The following is a 25,032-nucleotide window of genomic DNA, read 5'->3' as shown; positions in this document are numbered from 1 at the left end:
CAATCATTTGAAGCCAGCCTGGGCAGGAAAGTCTGTGAGACTCCTATCTCCAATAAACTACTCAGAAAAAGCTAGAAGTGCTACTGGAGTAGAGCTCTAACCTTGAGCAAAAGCAGCTCAGGAATAGTGCCCAGGTCCTGAGTGCAAGCCCCAGGACAGTCACAAAAGCAAACCAAAAAACCTAAAATACGACACCAGGCAACTGTTTGTCATCCGATCTCTAATTCTGTACTCACAGAATGCCTGAGGGATGCAGCCTGAGAAGCGGTGTGGTGATGTGTTCAAGTTCTAAGCCTTTCTTTCCTCTGCTAGACCAGGTAAAGGCCAGCTGGTGGCCTAGTGCTGCTCATGAGCTAAAACTGTTTTTTTTTTGTTGTTGTTGTTTTGTTTTGTTGGTTGTGGGGCTTGAACTTGGTCTCAGTGTTATCCCTAAGTCTTTTGCTCAAGACTAGCATTCCACTACTTTGAGCCATAGTGCTACTTCTGGTTTGCTGGTGGTTAATTGGAGTGTCTCACAGGCTTTCCTGACAAGGCTGGCTTTGAACTGTGATCCTCCCTTCTCATCCTCCTGAATAGCTAGGATTACAGGCATAAGCCACCAGTGTCAGGCTGAGTTTTACATTTTTAGATGGCTGAAAAGAGTCAAAAGCAAATTTACTTCATGCAAAGATGACTGAAATTCAACACACAAATATTTTTGGAACAGCATGCTCACTGCTTATGAATTATTTGGGGCTGCTTTTACACTACAATGGTAAGACAGTTGTGACAGACAGTATGTGACTGTCACACAGCTCTAAAAAAACATTAGATCCTGTAAAACCTTAAACACATACTATTTGGTCTTTACAATAACAGTTTCTGAAATCCTGTACTAGGCTGTAAGACTGAAGTTAATATTCACTACCTTCTAAAATGCTCATATATATGTTTATGTGTCTGTATGTATATATGTGTGCAAGTTTAATTAACATTAATTTTTCAGTTTGAACTCAGGGCCTGAGGCTTACTCAGCCTCAGCTTGCTTGTTCAAGTGGTACTCTACCAGTGGAGCCATACCAATAGCATAGCTTTTTGCTGCTATTGTGGAGACTCTTCTGCTTGGGCTGGTCACAAACATCCATCTTTCATATCTCAGTGTCATGAATAGTGGAGATTACAGGTAAAGCCACCAGTGGCTGGCTATGGGCTGTTCCTATGTTATCAGGCTTACTCAACTATTCCTTAGAATCTTTAAATGCTAGTCTACCCTGTGCTTTCAGATACCTGATAAGGTGTAAGTATTTAGACTGGGTAGGCAAAGGAAGTTTAGAAAAGATACTTGTGACAAAAATGGAAAAGCAGAATTCTGAGTGACTCATTTATTCTAATTACTGTAATTTTAGATTTAGACATGGCAATTGTTGGTATCCAAAGCCAGATGAGTCTGCAGAGACTACTAGAAAATTTTTCCTCAATTTTTATCTACCAACCTCTTCTCCAGCCCTGCTGAGTGGCTGGAGGAGGCAAATTTCAGTGAAGCTTAAGCCATAAATCTTATCACCCAAATGAACACATGGCTCTGTCTAACCCATAAAAGGATAGGAAGGTTCTTCAGCTTTATGATCCTTTCCACTCCAGTGGGTTGCCTGAGAATATGGAATATGCCCATGTTTATTTGGTCCTCTCCTCCAGCATCAAAGTTTCCATTTCCATCTAGCCTCATGTGATCAGAACGCATGACCTAACAATATACTTAACTTTAGTAGCAAGCCTCTGAAGATGATCTCTGAGCAAAGCAACATAATGGGATCTTTCAAGTAGGAATTACTGTATTTTATTTTTTTTAATTTTATCTAGTTATATTTATTTATATTTATTTTTTATGTCATTACTGGGGCTTGAACTCAGGACCACATTGTGCTCTTCCTTAGCTTTTCCACTCAAGGCTGATTCCCCACCACAAGCTACACTTCTTACTTCTGGCTTTTTGCTAGTTAATTGAAGATAGGTGTCTCAGAATTTGTCCAGGACAGCTTCAAACCTTAATCCTTAGGTCTCAGCCTCCTGAGTAAGTACAGGCAGCCATTAACACCCAGCTGGAATTACTTATTGTCTTAACAGAAGCTATGACCATTATACTTAATGAGAGCTGGTTCAAGGCAACCTCACAATTCCAGTTTGAGGGTCCTTTATTCCAGAACAATCTTACAGAGTTTCTGGAAATAGTGTGTCTCCAAATCTATCTGCAGCATTTAAATCAAACTGACAGTTGTCTTTAGAGTCCGAACAAAAACCAAATGAACTACATAAACTAGAAGACAATTTTTTTCATATCACGTTTTCCCCCATTTCAGGTAATTGGGCCTCCCACCACACCTCCATGACTTTGAATTGTAGCTCTCTGCAATCTTCAGTGGCTTCTTCCTCATCTTTATGTGCCTAAAGCCATCTTTCTTCAATTAGCTTAATGTTTAAATACAAAAGGGTATTTTGTATTTAAAATAGAATCTACACCTGACTTTAGGAATTGAACTTGACATGAAATAGAGTTGATTCAGATAGCCTTCTCTTGTGTATGTGTGTGTGTGGGTGGGTGGGGGGTGTTGAACTCAAAGCCTGGGTACTATCCCTGAGCCTTTTAGCTCAAGGTTAGCCCTCTAACACTTGAGACAAGTATTCACTTCCAGGGTTTTTCTTCTTTTTCTTTTTCCTGTCTGGGCTGGCTTTGAACAATGTCAGCCTCCTCAGTAGCCAGTGTTACAGGCATGCCCAGCTAGCCTTCCACTCTTCAAAGACAAAGTTACTCATGGATATGGTGATGTGGAACACATGTTAGTCTACATACTTTATTAACCAATCTTTTGAGACCATTGAGGAGTTCCTCAATTCAAAGGGAAAAATACATGAAACTAAATTGGAGTTAAATATATAGTTTAAAACAAATGTGTTTTTTTCAGCTTAAACTCATTGGTTTTTATTCATATGAAAATTGTGATTGCCACCTATCTTCCATGAAGCATATTCTAATTTTTTATTTTTTGCAAAATGGTTACAGAGTTCCCAAAGCAAATAGGACAAGCGGTGTCCCCAAAGCCAAGGAATCGCTATATTGCATGATGTCTGTCCTTCACTTGGCTGTGGCACGTCTGACAGAACTTATACACCTATCTCCTGCTTCAGCCCCCAAAACAGAATATCTGACCCTGGTCTTCCAAACAGCCACAGCATGGACATGGGAAGTCAATATCTACTCAAGATACTTTATAATTATAATTTTGTAATTTTCTGGGTCATAACTGACTGCTAAGCACTTCAGGTGAATTTCTAGAGAGGAACTTCTAGTTCTTTTAGTCCACCTGATTCACAGATATACCTGAGGAGAGGTCCAAAGCCTCCCTCCCTGGAAGATACTCAAGGTTCGTAACCTTCATGGTATTCTTCACTTTATGTCTGCATATTTTTTCCCCCTTTGGCTTTGGAGGTCTAACCTACAAATCACCAGACCAATGACAGAAACTGGAGTGAACCATAACTCTACATACTCTACAAGGACCCTCATCCCCACTTCTAAAAGTAATGACAAGTGATACAGAACTCTCCATCATGAGAGTTTCTTCTGATGACCATCAGAAAACTACATCAATATGCCTTAAGCTTGTTATACCCAGCTTGAGTTCTTTCTGCCTCATTTGGAATCTCACATCTCTCTGCATTTCTGTAAGATTCAATCAATGGATTAGATTTGGTAGATGTGAGGGCCAAAGACTTAAACCATTCGTTTCTTCAAGAAAATGTTTGTTCATACAACTAAGTTTTCATCCTATCTGTAACATTTCTTCTTTTTAACTCTAAAATGGGTTTCTTGCTTTCTAGTTTTACCTGTGCTGTAAACTTAAAAAGTTCATGAAGGCAAACTCTTCTGAGAGTCCCTGAAGACTCACCTGCTAATTCCGTACCATAGGCCTCTTGAAGTGAGTTTACTGTCGCTATGGAAATAGAATTTTCATTGGGATTCTATAACAGAATTCAGTATCATCCAATTAAGTCTAGAGGCTTTTCAAAGCACACTTTTCATTTCCAGGTAGTTGTTCTTCGTGTTAAAACTTTAACTGTAAACTTCATTTAACATGGCCATCACTTAATAAAAACCTGAGACAGAGCCAATTGCTAGTAGCTCATGCTTGTAATCCTAGCTACTTAGGAGGCTGAAGCCTGAGGATCACAGTTTGAAATTAGACCCTGTAGAAAAACCCATGAGACTCTTAACTCCAATTAACTACCAAAAAAGCCAGAAAGTGAAGCTGTGGCTCACATGATAAAAGTGCTAGCTAGCCTTGAGCAAAAAAGTTTAGGGACAGTACTCAGGCCTTGAGTTTAAGCCCCAAGACCAGCATAAACAAAACCGGAAACAGTACAATAAAATCTCATTTACCTGGAGATATGCTTTCTAGAACATCTTGCATGCAAGCAATGTTTACTGACCCAAAACAAGTGAAAAATTGACTTTGGCAGCAGACTGAAGATTCTTGTGTGCCAACGAACAATGTCAACCTTAGATTACAGAAGAGAAGCTTGTGTCCTAGGAATAACCAGTTCAGAGGAAGGCTGGCTGATGACCATGCTAAGAGGCAGCCTATCTATGGGCTAAAGCCGAGTAGAGCTGGAAGTGACAGGACTGAGAGATGATGAAATGGTCCCAATGCCATCACTGAGTCACAATAAAGAAACTGAATCAGGGAAGATTTGAAGCATGCAAAGGTTCAGAAAAAGACAGAGACCCAACCAATTCACTGTCCCAAACCACCTATTTCCACTCATCTGTCCTACAGTTTCTAACACTCATAACCATTATAAGCTCAAGAAACACAGGAGCTGTAATTTTTAGTACATTCTCTTTAAGAGAGTACAATGGTTTGTAGAATGTTCCACAGACAAGGGGAAGGTTAAAAACTCCTTGTTGTAACCTTCAATTGTTCAGAAACCATCTACCCAGAGGCCCTTTCTCCTAAATGGCTTTATAGACTCAATTCATTTCAGGACCAACCTGCTCTCACCTCCTCTCTTACCTATGACTGCTTGCAGACACTGTCTTTAGACCCCCATTGCACCTAGCTTCATCAGGATAAACTTTCAAGTCATTTTCCTTCAGGGTGGCCTAGGGCTTGGCTGCTTTCTCAAATGTTCCTACAGGAGATGATGGATTTTTCCCTACCCACACATAACAAGGTTTCAGGGGAAACAGCTCCTGGCTTGGAGCTGTGGCTCTTACTACATGGCAGGGTGGGGCAGGGTAAGAACCATTCCTTGATAATGGCACAATGCTTATCCTGGAGGTTCAGCTTTTTGACCTCACCCACTGCTTCTTCCTTTTAACTTAAAACACTGCCCTTCCTCTCTTTAACTTTGCCTATCAGAGGTAACTGCCTCACTTCAGCTCACTGAAGCTCGGCCTCAGCAAGAGGTTTTAGTCAGCTTTAATTCTGTGCTGCTTCTCTAAAATGACAGCAGCCTGCCAGGTGCCCAGTAGGGGCATGCCTGTAGTCCTAACTACTTAGGAGGCTGAAATATGAGGATCACAGTTTGAAGCAAGCTGGGGGTAGGAAAGTCCATGAGAGTCTGATCTCCAATGAACCACCAAAAAAGCCAGAAGTGGAGGTGTGACTCCTCCTTCTCTCCTCCCCATGCCTCGTCCCCCCCCCCGCCCCCCCCGTCCAAGCGTCTATGACTCTGTCACAGTACAATTCACTTTTCTCTTATTCATACATTCACCCAAGTTAAATTTAACAATGGTCCATCAGATATTTCTGATAATCAAATGGAAATGCCTATGGCAGATATTGTGGGGTATAAGCTTATGGAAGATTTGTATTTCTTTTACAACATTATTTAAAAACTTTTTTTACATTGAATGCTTTGTAAAGTTGGAGGAAAAATATTTTTTAAAAAGAAAAAATGATTACAATTGGATTTTTTTCTTTGGTTATAAGACAAGCCATATAGAGAGATGCCCATTTTTTTACCCTATACTCTGCACTGCCATTGAGGCTACCTCCCTACCTTGTAGTAATACCAACCAGGCACATGCTCTAGATTTATGATTCCAGCAAGATGAAAACAAACATTTGGAAGAAATAAAAAATGGCCATGCTGTAGGTGTGCAAAGATGTGTAAAAATAGCCAGGTGCTCTCTAGATAGTCACATGCAGTGAGATAAAAAGGATATTCTTAGGAGTGGAACACAAAGGTGAGATGTTTAGGTGCATCTGATCATATAAAATACAGTGATGCCTCACTTATCCCAGGAATTACATTCCAGAGACCCCCCATGATAATTGGATCTGTGAAGCAGTAATGTCATACAGCCATCCCTTACTATATTGTGGCTTACTTGTTGCTACTTTACAGATTTTTCCCTATCTGGAATGTAACTCCCGTGGTAGGTGAGGGATCACTATGTATATGTATTTTTTAAAAACCCATGATATAGTGAAGCTGCAATAAATGAACTGTGATATAGTGAAGGACAACTGTAATATTTATTGGTTGAGAGACTCAATGATTTCTGCCCCAAAAGTAGCTATGCAACCCAAGTGGGTGACAACAGCCTGTACAAGAAGTGGTCATGAAAGTGTATGCTCTCTTTAGGCTTATGAAGAGGGTAGTCTATACTTTGCCAAATAGGCATAGGGATCAAAGTACATATTAAAGACAAAAAGCCCTCTTTTAAAACACATTCATTCCTCATGATATTAACTATAAACACCAATGTATCAAGTAGTAACAAATGTTGTTTAAGGTAGTTAAATTTTGAATATATTTTGTGTATAGAAAAACATCAAGAGATGTCTTAAAAGTTAATTAGATTTAAGAGTTTCCCTGTATTTATCTATGGATGAGCTAAGATTTCTAATAAGTGATCTATCACTTTATAATGATAAAAAGCCAAGTGGGAATAATTATAAAAAAATAAAGTACTCTCAAAGTTCTTATGTGAAAGCTGCTTGTGAAAATTTTGAGTATGAATTCTAATATATTAATAAGATAATATGCCAATAACTGGCCCAAGTAACTGAAATTGTGCAGGTAAAGTGAACAAGCATATAAAAGTCACGTCTACTAAAAATGATTATTAGGGAGTACTAAAACAGCAAAGCTATCAGTGCTTACTATAGCAGGTCAGCCAAAACAAACTGATACAGAATATGTATTACCAAACAGAAAGTGTAACTTAAAAGTAACTTATAGCAAAAACACATAAAGCAATTACAACACACAGAGCCATCAACCTTGGCATACTTGTTATACAAGTAAGGAACGATTTGTGTTAATCTTAGAGATAAAGATAAGTAAAGTATCAGGTATAAAGCACCTCATACCCCTAATAAAAGGTATTATGTCTAATAAATAGGGGTCTGAACAGTGGACAGAGGCATCAGAAGAGAAGCAGAAGGAAACACGTACCGTGCAAATATGAGGCCAATGTTCAAACTGTTGTAAAATTCCTTGATTAAGGTCTTCTTTATATAACTCTTTGTAAAAATGTGGAAGCTTAGATATCCAAACGCCATTGTTATGCTTGTTTAATATTTCCTTTATACGATTTTGAACCTCATCCATTTTATAAGAGGCAGGAGGTGTGACATTTGGTTTTTCAACCGTCTGATTTATATTATCTTTAAATAAAAAAATGATAGAATTAACCAAAATGTTTAACATTTTAGATTGTCCCCATGACCTAGCATTTGTGTCTTTACTACTCTATGGGGCCAAAGGTTTTAGAAGTTGGCAGGATTCAACAAAACAGCAAAAGGACAACTTTGTTCTATTATCCCTCACCTAACCATCCTGGCCAAGAGACCTCCAAAGAGTGTTCATTTTGCAAAGATGCTTTATAGTCTACACATCAGCAGGACCTTATAGGTAAAGAATAAGTTAATCATTTAGTAATTTAATCATTTAATAATTTTCACCTACAAATAAGGGAAACTTTAGATAATGTTGATATGCTTGCAATGTTAATGCTATATTCCACAAAGTATAAGAATGCCTTAATAGTAAGGCCAAAGAACATTTTACAGAAGATAGAAAGTTGTCCAGGTCTTCAGATTATGATCATTTTACTTATGAAAATAACAGCAACATGCAGTAGTTCAAAAAATGATTCAGTCACAAAAATAAGGTTTATAAGCCAGAATAAAAAGGTTTAGAAACCACAAACAAGTAATGCTGATATATTTTATATTTTGATTTCCCCAGTATTGATCTCTCATCAGTGTACATTTATAAAGTTTTGGCTACCTTCCTTGCATTAAAAAAAATTTAAAACCTGGAGTATCTGAATTCATATCCTAAGACAAACAATTTGAGTATTCACTAAAGCTGGTATTCTGGTATTTCTGGTTCTGGTATTTTAATAACTATAAAATTAATTCTAAACTCCTTCAAAATTCTACTGGGATACAGATCAGGGTATATTAAAAATTGCTATGTATGTAAAAATATATTTATAATTTAATCTCACACTATCTCTGCTAGGACTCCATCATTTTTATCTTGTTTTAAATTGGTTGGCAGAGACATAGTGTCTACTTGGGGAACACTGGTCTCTCAGGATGCCAGTAGCCAAAGAAGAGTTTCTCTCACAGAAGCTGGGATACTGACTCTTATCTTCCCACCAGAGGGTATAAAGATATGGCCTGGGCAGACCTGGACTAACAAGGGGAACAGAAAGTTTTCAAACATCCATTTGCATTTCCTACTAAGGGCTCAAGTGGTTTACTGGGGATAAAAGGACTAGGAAGGAGGAAATGATAAGCCTCTCACATCTAGCCAGACTCTCCTTAATGACAGTGTGTTACCTACCAGTTGACTCAATTTGGAGTCTGCAAACACAGTTTAGCATCTGGAGTCACCTAAGCTCTTATACCTTTCGATGAACCAATGGAGGAAGGAAGTCTAGACTGCCAGCATGTAGAAAAATTGTATATATGTGCGGGTATTTCAGCTGTGGTGGGGGTACTGCATATTCTCCTGAAATACATTCTCTTGTTTCTGAAGAAAAAGCTTATGCTAATTTAAGCCTCTAGAACTGTGTAGTCACAGTTCAGAAAGTGCATATGTAAAGATAATTCACATAAGTAAAAATCCTTTTGTTCAGTTATTCTTATTCTTATTGTTTTGCTGGTCCTGGGGTTGAACTTGAGGCCTGGGCACTTGGGTCCTAGAACTTCTTTATTGCTCAAGGATACTGCTTGAGCCAAAGCTCCACTTTTGGCTTTTTGGTTATTTATTGGAGGTTAAGAGTCTCAGGGACTTTTCTTCCCAGGCTGGCTTTGAACCGTGATCCTCAGCTCTCAGTCTTCTGAGTAGCTAGGATTACAGGTATGAGCTACCAGCATCATTTAGTTTTTTAAATAAGAAATACTGGAAGTGATTTTTTTATAAAAAAAAAAAAAAAAGAACTTCAACTCAGCCAGAATCATAATGAAAGCCACAAAGAATAGAAAGTCGTGTGTGCACCTCACACACCACAAGCACTCACTCTGCACGCGCCCTCTGGCTGTGTCCATAGCAGGAGATGTGCACACTGGTCAGAGAAAACAAGATGATGAGTGGGTCAGTTTCTGAGCTGTACATTCTTTGACTTCATTATGTGTCTTATTGTTTAACAGCCCTTTCAAATTTTATAACCTGAAGAGTTAGGTATACTCCTACTATTCAGATAATACAGTATCACTACACACATTTTAGGGACCAATTTTTCAGCAGTGGGACACATGAAACTCTTTTATAAACTTAATGTGCTTCAAATCTACAGTAGGGAGTTTCTTCAAGTAGGGCCTGAGGCTGCAAGTTTTGAGGGCTCAACCTCCTTAGGATTTGTGAGGAGGCCACATGGAGGTGAAACAATAGGTCTACTATGAGGAAGGCCTCGTCAGAATAGCCATAATATCCTTGGAAATATTTCCTCTAAAGAACACTTGAACTCATGATTTAAAGGAATTAGAAGTAGGAGAAGAAGCTGGGCACTGGTGGCTCACGCCTGTAATCCTAGCTACTCAGGAGGCTGAGATATGAGGATTGAGGTTCAAAGCCAGCCCAGGCAGGAAAAGTCCATGAGAATTCACCCCTTATATACAATAAACCACCACAAAACCAGAAGCGGTGCAGTGGCTCAAGTGGTAGAGCTGAAGAGCGCAGGGACAGCACCCATGCCCAGAGTTCAAGCTCCACAACTGACAAAAAAAATAAAAAAATTAAAAATAAAAGAAAAAAAGTAGTAGGAGATGAGAAGTAGGACTGCCAAAGCCTACCACTAGATAGATACTTTACTGGGGGCCCTGAGGCTTCAGAAGCGAGTATGTATCAAGAAGATGTTTGGAAAACATACCACTCACTTCCTTATTACAGGCTGAGAGATGCATCTGGAAAGGTTGCGGAAGGGATGCCTTCGGGCTAAACCTAGGGTATAAAAGAATACCAAGTTTTAAATACTGTACTTGCCACTTAAAGCCTCTGTGGTATTGAACAATGAAAGAAGTCATGAAAGTATTCAAAAATCAGAAAAATGGAAATGAAATCTAGTATTATCTTCCATATCTACCCAGAGGAAAGTATGTTAAAGATAGCTTCAACTTAAGCTGAGTATTTGAAAGCCCCTTTCAGAGCCTGCAAGTCAGACTTATAACTAATTACCTTTACAGTGTTAGCAAAATAGAATAAACATATGCAAGGAATAAATAGCTAGGCCAGGAGCTAGTGGCTCATGACTATCATCCTAGTCTCTCTGAAGCTAAGACCTAGAGGATCAAGGCTTGAAGCTAGCCCCAGCAGAAAATTCTGCAAGATTCCAACTCCAATTAACCAGCAAAAATGCTGGCTTGGAGGTGGTTGAAGTGGCAGAGGGGCAACTATGAAAAAGAAAACCCAGCAAGAGTGCAAGGCCCTAAGTTGAAGTCCTGGTAAATAAGCAGTTGTAAATAAAAATATATAATATATAAAGAATATAACAAAAAACAAAGGACTTGATGTTGAAATACATCATAAAGTTACATTTAAAATAGCTGAGTGTGTAAGTAAAACAGAAAACTTACAAACAATATGTTTATATTTTATCTTGGCATAGCACAAGTCCAGATCAATATTTCAAAGCAGTAACACAGATGGTGCTCAAGTACTTATTTTGAAAAGAAGAAACCGATCTCCACACCATTACTACAATAATCATGTAAGATTTATGATGGGGACTACATAGGTAGATGTCTCTAAATATGAGGACAAAGAAATACATGTGTATGTGTACATATACACACATATACCATTTATGTACAAAGTCTTTCCCTTACTAGATACTCTTCATTATTCGTGTTCCTTTGGCCTAGGTAGTACTTGGTACTTCAAGGGAGAAGAATCATGTAAGAATGATCAAATGAATCATGCTTTGATGAATCAATGAGTACATTTTTACCATGCAAAATATGTATTTCCAATTTCTGAATAGTTTGGAACACTAAAATTTCATTAGATCAATTCTTTAAAATGAAGCACATTTCTTATCTTTTTTTTTTGGTTGGTTGTGGGGCTTGAACTCTGGGCCTGGGCACTGTCCCTGAGCTCTTCAGCTCAAGGCTAGCATCCTACCACTTGAGCCACAACATTGCTTCTGGTTTTGTGGTGGTTTACTGGGCTTTCCTGCCTGGGCTGGCTCTGAACCTCAATCCTTAGATCTCAGCCTCCTGAGTAGCCAGAATTACAGGAGTGAGCCAGTTGTTTGGCATTTCTTATATTTTAATAGTAAAAAATTACTGATGTGGGCTATCAATAGGGCTTATCTAGTGCATGCAATTACAAAAGCATATTTGTATATTTGTTCATGAATAAATAACAGAAGATGTGAAAATACATCAAACTTTTCTACCAAACTTTTAAAAAAAATAATTTTTGCACTGGTTATGTGGCTTAGTGGTAGAGTGCTTGTCTACCATGCATAAGGCCCTAGTTCAATTCCTTGGTATCACATTCACAAAAGATAAATAAAATTAAAAAATAATTATTCCTAAAATTATAGTATTTGGAGTAAAAAAATGTATGTTTGCATGAAATGGACTTTGTCAACACTGACCTAAAGGAATTTGGTGCTGTAATAAAAAAAATAGTGTAAGGAAGAACAATGAGATATTGACTCATCTACATTAGTATTGAAAATACTTTTTCTGGGAAGGGACAATAGGTGCCTTTCAGGTTTTGCAGATCACCAAGACCCTATACTACCATTTAGCCAGTCATTGGGTGGGTACACAGTAGCCATGGACAGCATGTGAACAGGATATGGCTACATTCCTATAAAACTACATCTACAAAACAGCAGGAAGCTTGATTTGCTCATAAATGGTAGTTTGCCGACTCCTAAACAGCTCATAAAGCCCTAAACTTTAGAGACAGAAAGGAATTTTGACATGTTTACTTTTACAATTTTATTGGACCAAATAAGGAAATTATCATCCAAAATATGAAATATTTTGTTTCACCTGGCTAGTAAATGGCGGTACCCAAACTAAGACATAAAATTGACTGGTTACTAGCCCAAGACTCCTGTACACGGATGTCTGATGCTACTGCATACTTATGGGCATGAGTACTAAAGAAAGAGGGAATGGATAACTGGGTCAGATCTTATTACAAAATTTACAAATGATGTTTTTTTTTTTAAATAAAGGGTTATATTTCACAATGAAACAGCATCTTAGAATAAACTGCAAGAATTTTTAGAGTGAATTTTACAAGGAGAGATGATCAATATTGTAGAGAAAACCCAAAACGGACACCCATCTGTTCTGACAGTGGCACTTGGGAAGCCAGGAAAAGTAGATCTACTGCCAATGACACATTTCCTAGAACATGTAAACTTACATTAAATACAGTAGAAAGTCTTGATTGAAATATACATTTTTTTTTAGCACTTATTATCCTAGGTTCACCACGCTTCTCCTTTTAGTCAGATAAAGCCAAGATACCTGTTATTGGTAGGCATGCTCACATGCCTCTGCATTGGAATGTCTCTGAATACTTCATTTCCAAGAGTCGTATGTACTGGGTAAGGTGGCATTTCAGCATCAGACTTAACTCCAAAAGCATTTCCTCTGTCTCTTAACAGTGCTGGATTAGGTTTTTTGCCAATAGAAAACTCCGAAGCAAATCCTGGTTGTCTGAGTGTTGCCTTTGGTTTTCCTATGAAGTTAGGCATATATAATAGAATCAATTGGCCTCTCCAAGCCCTGGTTTCATTGTGCCATTCCCAGTGTTTTCTGTGGGACTCTATTCTATGAATAGCCTGCAAGAATAACAGAGCCCCTGAAGGGTGGAAGAGTAGGGGAAGGAGAGACTGGACTATATTCGCAGATGAAGTTCTACGACTGGCAGGCTAACCAGTTCTTACCTACTCGGAACCTACACTTCTGTGGCAGCCACTATTATAAAGGACAGCATGATCCTCCTGGCAGGAGGATCAATCTATCCCTGACAGGATAGATTTCCCCTCTGCCATGAAGCCTTCCATTTCTGCTCTTGCTCCCAGTTTCCTGGCTGTCTAAAAATGCTCACCCTGGCACTGAGCTGTTTTATCAATGAACTATTTCTTGAGAATTTCATTTTAGAAATGACTGCTTCTCAAGATAAGCATCCAGTAAAGAAAGGCTGAGTTGTCTGTAACAATTTTTCATACTATGTAATTAATATTTTTCTAAAAACAGAGGGTCTTATACCAAAAGACACAATTTGCTAAGCAAGACATTAAATCACAGGTTCTTGGTTCACTCAAAATTCTGGGTGTGGCTTATCAAATAACCTGAAAGAGTAAAAGCACTTTGCCATCATAAACAGTTAAAATCTGCTATTTCCAACTGTGTAACTGTTTTGCTTTGGGTAAGTCACACTCTTCATGTTCACTAACATTTCAAATGTAAATCTTAGCTTCAGGAATTTTCTCCTTATTGTGGATATAAGCAGCGTTTCCATAATTCCTGTGATATTATATTCAGGGGCTTAAAATTTTAACATACGAAAAGATCTACCTTCTAGAAAAAATGGCATGGTTTTCTTCACTCTCATCTGACAATTAACTTGCCGCCCGGTTTTCCTTTTAGAGCTCCTCTGCCGAGCCACTAGCTGAGCAATCCTTGCAGTTTCTGTGCAGGCCACAGCGTAACAGGTAATCTGTTCAAGACGGACAAAGTGAGAGGAAGGTATTTCTTAGGCCCAGGGTTACCAAGAGATCAGTTTCTGAAAGTGAGTCTTAAGTGAGCCCACACATGCCAAATCGAACTATATAAAAATATTCATTTACCTCACTCCTTGACAATGTGAATGCAAAATCAGATTTACTGCAAAATGTAGTATACCAAATGATCGATCACCTTGCAAACTGAAATTTATCACAAACACATATTTACCAAACATCTACAGTGTACTAGTTAGAACGCAATTATCAAAGGAACTAAAATAAAACTGTGATCTGCATGTGTTATCTCACAGAATCCATGAGATATATTTGATCCCCATTTCACACATGGAGCAGCAGAGGCTCAGGAAAACTGGATAAACTTCCAAGTCACACAGTAAAGCTAGCCTTGGGAATTTTCAGCTTAACAGGCTTCCTTTAGACCTGGAGTTTCAACTGGGTTCATTAGAGCCACAGAATTCCAAAGGGATCTCAAAAGGTCCCACAGGCAAAGGTATGAGAACAAGGCATGACACACACACACCCCTAAAAAAAGTACCCTGCTTAAAACACAGGGGCCTGATTTATTACTCTTGACTGAAAAATTGTTATGACAGTACATAGGGTATAAGAGAAAAATATGTATAGTGTGTAGATTACAGGAATTAGATGTTTTTCAGGACTTTAAACAGAAATGGAGAACAGGAAAACAATGCAGTTTTATACTATTGTCTTCTTTGGCCCAGGCTTTTGTTCTTGAGAATATAATTCAAAGGAAGAGTGTTACCTGGTCAGTATGTTCAGTAAGGGATTATATTAATAGCTAAAACTCAGAACATTTAAAATGTCCCAAATTGGTAAGCAAAATTTAAGTACTTCATGGTACAGAAGTACTTGATGCATTATTAACTTATTCATTTGGACATTGGGTCTTCATGCATTCAACATAGATTTATTAAGTCAACTATGATGGGTAAAAAGTGTCTTTCATCCTCAAGAAACTTAGGAAGGAAAAAAGAAGGAAAGGGAACTAAATAGAAAATATCATGTCAAGTGTCCCACAGATGTGTTACAAGGTGCACATAAAAAGGAGGATTAAACCTGTCTGGGGGGATAAGTGATGGTAAAGCATGTTTTCCTACTAATTTTTTTAATTAACTTTTATCCTCGCCATAGCATTGCTGATCTCAAAGTACCTAGCTGGTACTTTTCTACCACTGGTATGAAAGTCCCAAGTAGATGTTTCTAAATCAGTTTGATTCTTTGTACCTGCACAATTGCCTACTTACCTCTCCAGATCTACTAGTCTCTATTCTGACAACTGCTGGCACACTTCTCAAATAGGCTTCTAGAGTAGGGTAACCCAGCTGCTTGAAGGGGATCCAGTCTCCAGTCAAGGATCGGTATTCTCCTTGCAGCCGGGGTAATGCTATCCCATTCTTATGAGACTGCAGAACAGCCCGCAGCATCTTTGAAACCAGGTCTGCTTCCAGCATCTTCCCCTGTAAGAACATTGGTTGGTTACTATATGATGGCTCATTACTCTGAATGCAAACAGACTTTCAGAGTTTAAGCTTGTTAGATTATAAATAGTGAATATTGGGGGGAGGGGGGAGGCTGGGAAGGGATGTGAAGGGTAAACACAGGAGGAGGCTGCAATGCTTGGAAAGAAATGTACGCATTATCCTGCCCATGTAATTGTAACTCCTCTGTACAGTATGTTCACAAATAAAATAAAATTAAATTTAAAAAAATAAATAGTGAATATTTCCTGTGTTACTGACAAAGCTGGGGAAACTATGATGGTAGGAAACATAGTGAACCATGAGAATGTATAGAGAAACTTGGAAAGGCATTGAGATGGACTGAGATGGAAGACTTTAGGGACTGTTCCCAGACGACAGGAAGCCTAGGAGTCTTGATAGCAAGATGGAATCAGGCAAGCCTGGAGGAAGAGGGTAGGCTGTGGGTCTAGAGAGAACACAAAGTGCAGAGGCATGGATGTAGGAGAGAAGGACATGGATTCAGATAATTCCAGGCAGTTATGTAGTTGGACATAACTGGTTGAGACTCTTAAGCTGAGGGCTACGAGAGGAACTAGAGAACTGGGAAGGGGGCAGACTTGGAAACAGACACATTATGCTAATAGTTTGTATTTTTTTCAAAAGTAATATAGGGTTTTAAAAAAGTTCCAATTATGAAAGAGAATGATTAGCTCTGATTTTGAAAGACCAGTATTCAGCACTGGGGAAGGTAAGTTAGAAGAACTTCTTAGGCTGCAAAACTTCTTGGAAATGAGGAAGATTTGAAAATGGTTTTAGGAATAAACAAAAAGTTAAGTTGGAGGATAATTAAGAGGTAGAATCCTTAGGAATTAATTGGCATGGAGGCTGAGGTGGGCTCCCAAGTTTCCTACTAAGAAACATGGTGGACCATAATAATGCATGTGGAGTGGATGCAGATTTACAAGAGAGGAAGAGAGCAGATTCATTTTAGACATGTAAAGGCTCATAGGATAGCCATGTACATATGTGCAGTAGGAACTTAGGTTAGAGGCGATAGATTTACTGAGGGAGACAAGATAGGGTAAACAGTGGACATATGTGGAAGGTTGTCATTTGGAAGATGGACACAGAAAAAAAAAATACCTACAAGATGTTCAAATCTGTGGGCTGGGAAGGTGGTTCAGTGGTAGAGCGCTTGCCTTGCATGCATGAGGCCCTGGGTTCGATTCCCCAGCACCACATAAGCAAAAAGAAAAAATCTGGAAGTGGCGCTGTGGCTCAAGTGGTAGAGCGCTAGCCTTGAGCTGAAGAGCTGAGGGACAGCACCCAGACCCAGAATTCAAGCCCCACAACTGGACCCCCCCCCAAAAAAAGATGTTCAAATCTTAGACATATAAAATGAGTTATGTCTAAGGTTTGAAAAATATTCAAATATAATCATTACCATTATTAAGGTTTTTCCATCAGGAACCAAATTGTTCCCTAATATATGTAAAAGTAGAACATATAACATCAAAAATCATGAGAGGAGAACTACCACTGGAAGGTAATTATACTATTTATAATAAATATAATAAGTAAATATTATTTGAATGTTATAAAAATGTATCTAGGGGCTAGGAATGTGGCTCAGTGGCAGAATGCTTGCCTAGCATGCATGAAGCCCTAGGTTCAATTCCTTACACAGAAAAAGCCAGAAGTGGCACTGTGGCTCAAGTGGTAGAGTACTAGTCTTGAGCAAAAGAAGCCTAGAGCTAATGCCAGGCCCTGAGTTCAAGCTAAAGGACTGGCAATAAATAAATAAATAAACTCACAAAATTATTAAGAGGTAACTAATAAGCCAGTGGTAAAGATAAAATTGGATAAAATAGAATATAATACAAATAGAATATAAGCTGAAAAAGCAGGGAGAAAAAAGAGAAAATAAAAACAAAAATATAGGGAAAGTAGAAAAAAGCTAGCAAAATAGTAGATTTAAAGCCAACCATACTAATACATTAAATGTAAATAACTGAAATATCCCAATAAAAAGGTAGAGATTGGTAGACCAGACATAAAAGTAAGCATTATCATCATAGGTTAAAAGTAAAACTACAGAAAAAGATATGCTGTGCAAATACTATGACCATATTAATATCAGAACAAAGGCTATTACCAGGGATAAAAGGGACATTCTATAATGTACATGGAGTTAACCTCCCTAAGTGTGGCAAGATTTAGGTGAGAGAGCTAAAAAAGAAAAAAAAAAAACACACTCAAACCTGAGAGCTGGAAGTACAAAGGATATAGGATTCCAAACTCCCTTCCTAATAATTGATAAAAACCAGTAGGCAGAAAAATCACTAAGGTTATAGAATAGCTGAACAGCTATGTTCAACCAGACTGACCCAATTGGTCTCACTGGAATGTCTTACTCCAAGAAGAGTAGAATAAAGATGCTTTTTAAGAACACATGAAAATTTTACCAAAACAATTTATTTTTGGACTAAAAACATATGGGTGGGGGAAGCAAAGGAAGGGGTGACATTAATAAAAAATGAAATGTGTTAATTTGCCTGACTTACGAAATGGTAAACTCTCTGTACACCTTAATAACAACAATATAATCATATTAAAAGCCAACATTCAACCAATTTCAAAATAACTGAAGCTATAAAAGTAATATTCCGTGACCTGGAAAAAGTCATTAGGTACCAGTAACAGAAAGAGATTCCAATGTTTCCCAGGTATTTGCTAAATTCTCAATAATCAAAAACATCTGAAAAAAACTTACAAAGTGAATATATAATACATAAAAACTTTCTGAGTGCATTAAGAGTATTAGGGGAATATTTATAGCATTGTATTTTATGTCATGCTATGTTACAAAGAAAGATATTAAATCAATGATCTAATCTCCTACCTTCAAAAAAGAAAAGTAAATTATATCAAAGCAAGTGGAAGGAACTAAAGAGGTAAGCAGAAATCAATATGGGAATGATGAAACAACAACAGAGTTAAAAACAACAATATCCTAATTTTGAAGCTAATTCTTTGAAAACATCAATAAAATGGGTAAGACAAATTACCACAATAGGATTGAAAGAGGGACTATTAGTACAGATCCTACAGATATATTTTTTTAAATATTTTTCTCAATGTGCTATGTTTCTTTTTGCTTTCCCCCCTATGGTTTATCCCCTGTTGTCACTGTATTCAATTTTGGTACCCTGGGTATATGCGTTTATCTGAACTAGGGAAGAGAAGGGGAACAACAAAGTGGTGAAGCAAAGGACAAAGGGGGAACCTATGTCACAGCGATACTCACAAGACACCATGTTGGAGATGATCTGTACAACTTGTACAGAATTGGGGGAGGGAAAAAGGGAGAAATGTGAGGGAGGGGGTAACAAGTTAGACAAGAAATGTAATCACTACATTACTTATATAACTATAATTCCACTGTATTCACCTTGACAACAATATTAAAATAAAAAGAAATAATAAAACAAAAATAATAAAGGAAAACAAGTTAGGCCAATAAATTTGATAAATGAAATAAATGGATAGATTCATTTACAGACACCAATTTCAAAGCTTACTCAAGAAGAAATGGATAACCTGAATATTCTTACATTTTCTAAAAGAATTAATTTATTTTTCTTACCTGGGCTTCACAAAAGGAAAGCTCAAAGCCCAGACTGCTTTATTAGCAAATTCCACCAAACTTTATAAAAGAAATCCGTGTTACTCTTTCATAAGACAGAATGAAGGAAACACTTCTAAACTCATTCTATGAGGCCAGCATGATACTTATACTAAAAATCAGAAAAAACACTTTAAAATAGACCAATTATCTCCTATGTGACTACAAAAATGTCTAACCCTAGAAAATCAAACTAAACAATAAACAGGAAAGTTACACATTAAGATTTATTCTAGCCGGGCACCAGTAGCTCATGCCTGTAATCCTAGCTACTCAGGAGCTAAGAACTAAGGATTGCGGGCAGAAAACTCCATGAAGCTCTTATCTCCAATAAACTACTTAAAAAAGCCAGAAGTGGCACCGTGGCTCAAGTTGTAGGGCACTGGCCTTGAGCAAAAGAAACTCAGGGGCAGTACCCAGGCCCAGAGTTCAAATCCCAGCACTGGCCAAAAGAAAAAAAATCTATTCTAGAATGCAAGGCTAACTCAACAAAAGGAGGTAAAACCATATGCTCATATCAGTGAAAAAACAGAACAAAATTCAAAGTCCCTTTATCATTAAAAACTTTCAGAAAATAGGAACAAAAGGAAACATCCTTAGCCTAATAAAGGTAATCTATGTAAACCCATAGCTAACATTATATGTAACAGAGAATAAATGCTCTTTCCTTGAGATTGGGAACAGAGGAAAAAATGTTCATGCTCAAACTCCTACCCATTGTCACACTGAAGGTCCTCACCGATACCATAAGGTTCAAGACCTGCTACAAAACTGCAGTAAACCAAAAGTGTGATACTGTCAGTAGAAGAGAACATATATTCAATAAATATATTATTTCCTAGAATGCATAATCCAAATATCAACTGGTATTTAACAGGTATTTGAGGGCTGCCCAACATGAAAGCCTTCACCTTCCTCCTCCATCAAGAGAACAATCTTCTGTCCCATTCCTAAAATGTCCTCATCTAACCTTCCTTATTTCTCAAACAGCTATCAGAAGGAATTTTCCCAAGTAGGGCAATTAATCTAGGAACAAGGTGAAGGCCACACTCAGACCCTAAGTCACTGCGGAAGTCATTAGTAGGAATAGTAGTGTCCTCTTCAAGACTTGATTATGTTTCTTGTAGATACAAAGAATGTGATTTCCACTAGAGTCCATATCCAAATATGCAGATGCAAAGCATCTGAGGTGAAGCTGTCCCATACATACTGAAGGAATAGAGAACATTGGGCAGCTGGGATCCTGGTTATGACTTTTGTACTGGGTATCCAGGGAAGGTGTTGCTGAGAAGGTGGTGTATGAACAAATACCTGAGGAAGGTGAAGTGGTAAGCCACATGGACCCCTGGAATAAGGACTTTCTTTCCACCTACGCTGCATTATTCTTCTCCTTAACATGTTGCATGGTCAAATAATCTTCTTAATTTAATTTTGCAGTCTATCTCCTTCACTTGAACATAGATTCATGAAAGCAGGAATGTGTATCTCTTCACTACGGAATCCCTAGTGTCAATGAGAACTCAATAAATAGATGCTGGATTAGCAAGAAATTCTATTCTAGCTACCATCAGTATTTTGATCTCCTACTTACAAAAACTCCGCACAATGCATATTAGCTCTCGAACAAATAGCCTTGACTCCAATTTGTTATGAAAAGTATTTTCAAGTTTCAATGATTGACTGAAGGGGCTTGGGATATAGATTACTAGTACAAATGCTTGTCTAGCATACACGAGGCTCTGTCTGGGTTCAATCTCCGATACCAGAAAAAAAAAGTTAAAATGTAATGATTATTATAAACTGAATGAAACAACTGTTACTGTCACCAAATTGTATTGGAAAACCAGCTGGCAAATAAGCAGGCCTGAGTCAGGGTAACAACATTCCTGCAAGGAGTGCACACATCCAGGAAATGCACACATCCCAGCAAGCGGTAAGTGCTGCTCAAACACTGGTGAATGCTGCACACTTATACACATTTCTGTTTTTAGGAGTAGGCAGATGCTGCTGGAATTCACAAACACAAGCTTGTTACCAAAGTTACAATAGCATTTAATAATTTTGTATTTAATCAAACAATGAATACTAGAATTACTAGAGATGAGATCTCACAAAAAATTTTTTTAAGCTACAGAAAAGATCTCCTGTTTGAGAAGAGTAGGAAGCAATGCTTGTCCACATGGTTGCAGTCTGTAAGACTTTTTCTAAAGTATGCTACATGGAACACTCTAACCCTAAAAGCAACTTTCTGGAGTGAAGGGCAGTCCTAAGCTTAGACTGCAAGTTGAAGACCTCAACACTGGTAAGAAGCATATAAATTCAGCACAACTCAGAGGAATAAACAGGTGTGTGTCTTGGTCTCATGGATGTCACTTCCAAGCTCACTTGCAATTCCTCCATTAGCTGTATCTCTTTATGCACCGAACAAAAAGGAAGTTAAAGCTTAAATATTATCTAATATATGATGCTTTAAAATGCTTTGAGTTTTATTAAACCTTGATATCATGATTTTTTTTGAGATCTTCTTGAAGGTGGCAAATTAAAGTATATAGGAATAATTTAACTATAAAAATTGAGTTTATTATTTTTAGTTCAATATCAATAGTTATTTAATAAAAAATGATGTAGAAGCATGGTGAAGGTAAGAAATGGTTTGAAAATGGATGCATTAAATGGCTAAGACTGTAATGATAATAATCCTTGGGTATACTGGAGAAATGTTTAGTATAGTGTTAAATTTGAAATATCAGAACTTCCCAGATACTCTTACTTGCCTCACAAACACTTACCAGTTGGTAAGAAAGTCAGAAGGTCTCCAAGATTTCTAGCCCAATAGGCAAAAAGTCACTTACTACTTTGACAAAGGGTTTTGGAGCAGAGTTCCTTCAAACCACAATTTCCCAATACCTAAGATCCAGGCCAGCCCAGGAAAGCAGAATAAGACATGCACTCAACCTCAAATATGGGGAGGTGGGAGGAGCACAGAATGCTAGTGGGCATCTTTTCCAAACTCTGCTGTTATCATATTAGGAAAACTGAGATTTGACATGAACATTCCAGCTCTCACATATATTTGTAGTCAGAATCAGCAGAACTCCAACTTTAGGCTCCCAGACTAGGGCTTCCCTTTACACAGTTGCTTCTAATATGTACAGTAGGCTTCTGAAAGTTCATTTTGAGTTAGGGAATTCAAATGGGAACCTGGAGGCATGTTTAGTGACTAGTCCTTCAACCAAGCAACAAGACACTTGCAATATTTAAATTTAAGGATGACATCCAAATCAACAGAACTGCCAACTGTAACAAAATTTCAGAGACAACTTTACAGCTACTTTAGTCCTTCCTCTTTTTGCTACACAATTCATGTAGGCACCCTAAGATGCTAATTAACATACCAGAAGTTGGGCAGGTAATGATAACCTTGAGGGAAGCAAAATTTAAACAATCCTCACTATAGTTCAAATTGTATTTTGTGAGTCATAGTTAATTTTCTGAAGAATCTGGCTTTGATGCATCATCCTAGACAGATGCATTGAACCAATGAGCTGGTTCAGTCATTTGCATTTTCTATAGCCATGGGTGCCCAAAAGATTTTAGCAAACTAGTCTGACTCTCATGTATGCATTTTTTCAAATATTTTTAACTGTACCATTTAGCTCATTACATTTTTCTTGTCTCATATGTAAGTTGTAGTATAACACTAAATCCCAAAATCAATTGGAAAAATTAGATGCAACTTCTGCTGCATGAAAAGTGTCCTGAGACAAAGCATTTATCAGTTCTTGCAAAGGGAACAGAGTTGGTATTAAATATCTAACTAGATTATATCATACAGACAATTTAAGAGAGAGAGATCCTCCAAGGAGTTTAAATCTCTTGATGCAACACACAATAGTCCTTTCAGCTACTTTCAAGTAGTATACTTAAAAGGGCATTAGTGAGGATTACATTTCACTTCCAGTCTACAGGGACTAAAATCCAAAGGCACTGCCAATTGCTGTTTCACTGTCCATTATGTTTAACTAGCAAAAAGGAAGACTGTGTCACCCAATGGCCCTGGAGTAGGAGATGTGAGTTCTAATTTATCTTGCCTTAGGAACAATTCCCATAACCTACAAAGTACTTTTGCATGTAACTGACACTAAATGAGTATCAGTTGTGTAGAATTGCAGGAAAAAAGGTCTCCACTACGTGCCAACTTCTCTTATATTTAAAAATTAAAGGTCTTTACACGAGAGTGAGAGAGATCCAATTATGTAAAATAATTTGATTGAAAAGAGTTAAATGTAGTTTGCCTCAATGAGCCAAAGGATCTTTAGAGGGTTTATCTTGAAAAAGCCTTTGCAGAGTAAATTAAGTATTTCCACTTGCCACATAGGAAAACCCAGCTCAAAGTGAGCAACTGATTCATAATCACAAAATTATTAAATTGAGAGACCCAGATTCCAGGCCTGGAAAGCGCACACATGCGTGCGCACACACTTTCATACACCTTAAAGCAGCCCGGGGACAGACTAGAACCAGGGTCTAAGTTTCCCTTCCACAGTATATTGTTCCCAGTGTCCAGGCAGAGCACTTCTCATCTGCACGACCACGGGTGGAGTGAGGTGACAGGAAATGAACCAGATTGGGTGTCGTTTCGTTATTGGTGGTGGTGGTGGTTTTTTGTTGCCGTCGTTGTTTGCGCTAGGTTTGGTTGGACGGTTATCAGAATCCTCTGGAACCCGAACTTTGCCAACACAGTCAGATATTTCCCTCCCTGGTTCTTTGAAATTACTTGTGAGCGGGGCCCTTGAGTATGGACGGAAAGCTTTACACCCCTCAAGTGGATGGGAGCTGAGAACCGACGCCAGCTGCAAATTCCCTCCGGACAAGTTGAAGCTGAAGACCCGACCTGGCTGGAGGGGTGGGAGGGAAGTCGGATCCACGTTTCCCGGCCGGCGCTCCCCGTGGGGAGGAACGGATGCAAGGCTCCGGCATTTCTTGAGCGGCCTGCACGGGCTCGTGTGCGGCGGCTCGGAGCGGTGAGCTCCCCGGGGTCGGCCGCGGGGGCCCGCGGCCCCCGGCGGACGACCGCCGCCGCGTCCGTCAGGAACCACTTCCTGGTCAGCCTCTCCCGCCCCGTCCACGCCCTCGCTGCGGTGTCTTCCCACCCGGGCGGCCCCCGGGCTGCCCCGGCGGCCTCAGGGCCGTCCGGTTCTCTCCAGCGATTTAAATCACAACGCTCTGGAATCCCAACTCCCCCGGCGTCCCCGCCCGGTCTCCGGGCGTCGGACCCGGACGTCCCGGGCGACTGCAGGAAAGAGGCCCTGGGGCCTGGGGGAACCCCCGCCCGTCCCGCCGGCCACCCAGGTGCACCGCACCTCCAGACGCCGCCTCCCGCCCGCCGGGGCTCCGCACCTGTCGTGCGGGCCCCCTCAGGACCTGCGCTCACCTCGTCCTTGGGGGGGCCCCCGGCCCGTCCCCCTCGCCTCTGGATCCCGCTCCCGCCGCCGTCTCCGCCGGGGCCCCCGCCTCAGCCACCGCCCACTTTCGGTTTCCCTCGCACCGCCGGAGCCGCCCCGCGGCCGGCCGGCTCGGGAAACACCTCTGGCCCCCCGCGCCCCGCCCGGCTCGGCCCCGCCCCGCTCCGCTCCGGCCCCGCC

The 25,032-nt window shown here is 39.2% G+C and overlaps 1 protein-coding gene across 3 annotated transcripts in view; it reads right to left on the bottom strand.

The window, feature by feature from the left end:
* Positions 1–24,975, bottom strand: part of Tdrd7 (tudor domain containing 7) — a 62,263-nt gene extending 37,288 nt beyond the window's left edge. The window contains exons 1-7 of one of the 3 annotated variants that reach the window (XM_070010212.1): positions 24,822–24,975; positions 15,487–15,699; positions 14,052–14,193; positions 12,996–13,209; positions 10,373–10,443; positions 9,524–9,568; positions 7,444–7,655 (exon numbers count right to left, since the gene is read on the bottom strand). In XM_070010212.1, coding sequence (XP_069866313.1) covers positions 7,444–7,655; positions 9,524–9,568; positions 10,373–10,443; positions 12,996–13,209; positions 14,052–14,193; positions 15,487–15,693 — 891 coding nt within the window. In that variant the 5' untranslated portion in view covers positions 15,694–15,699; positions 24,822–24,975. The remainder of the gene's footprint in view (positions 1–7,443; positions 7,656–9,523; positions 9,569–10,372; positions 10,444–12,995; positions 13,210–14,051; positions 14,194–15,486; positions 15,700–24,821) is intronic. The other 2 variants (XM_070010221.1, XM_070010231.1) reach the window with 2 other exon arrangements.
* Between the last annotated feature and the right edge of the window lie 57 nt (positions 24,976–25,032).

Source organism: Dipodomys merriami, unplaced genomic scaffold, assembly GCF_024711535.1.
Source record: "Dipodomys merriami isolate MVZ:Mamm:240054 unplaced genomic scaffold, mDipMer1.0.p SCAF_11, whole genome shotgun sequence".
NCBI lineage: Eukaryota > Metazoa > Chordata > Mammalia > Rodentia > Heteromyidae > Dipodomys > Dipodomys merriami.
Note: the sequence above shows the minus strand (reverse complement) of the source record. Positions and strands in the feature narration are given on the sequence as shown.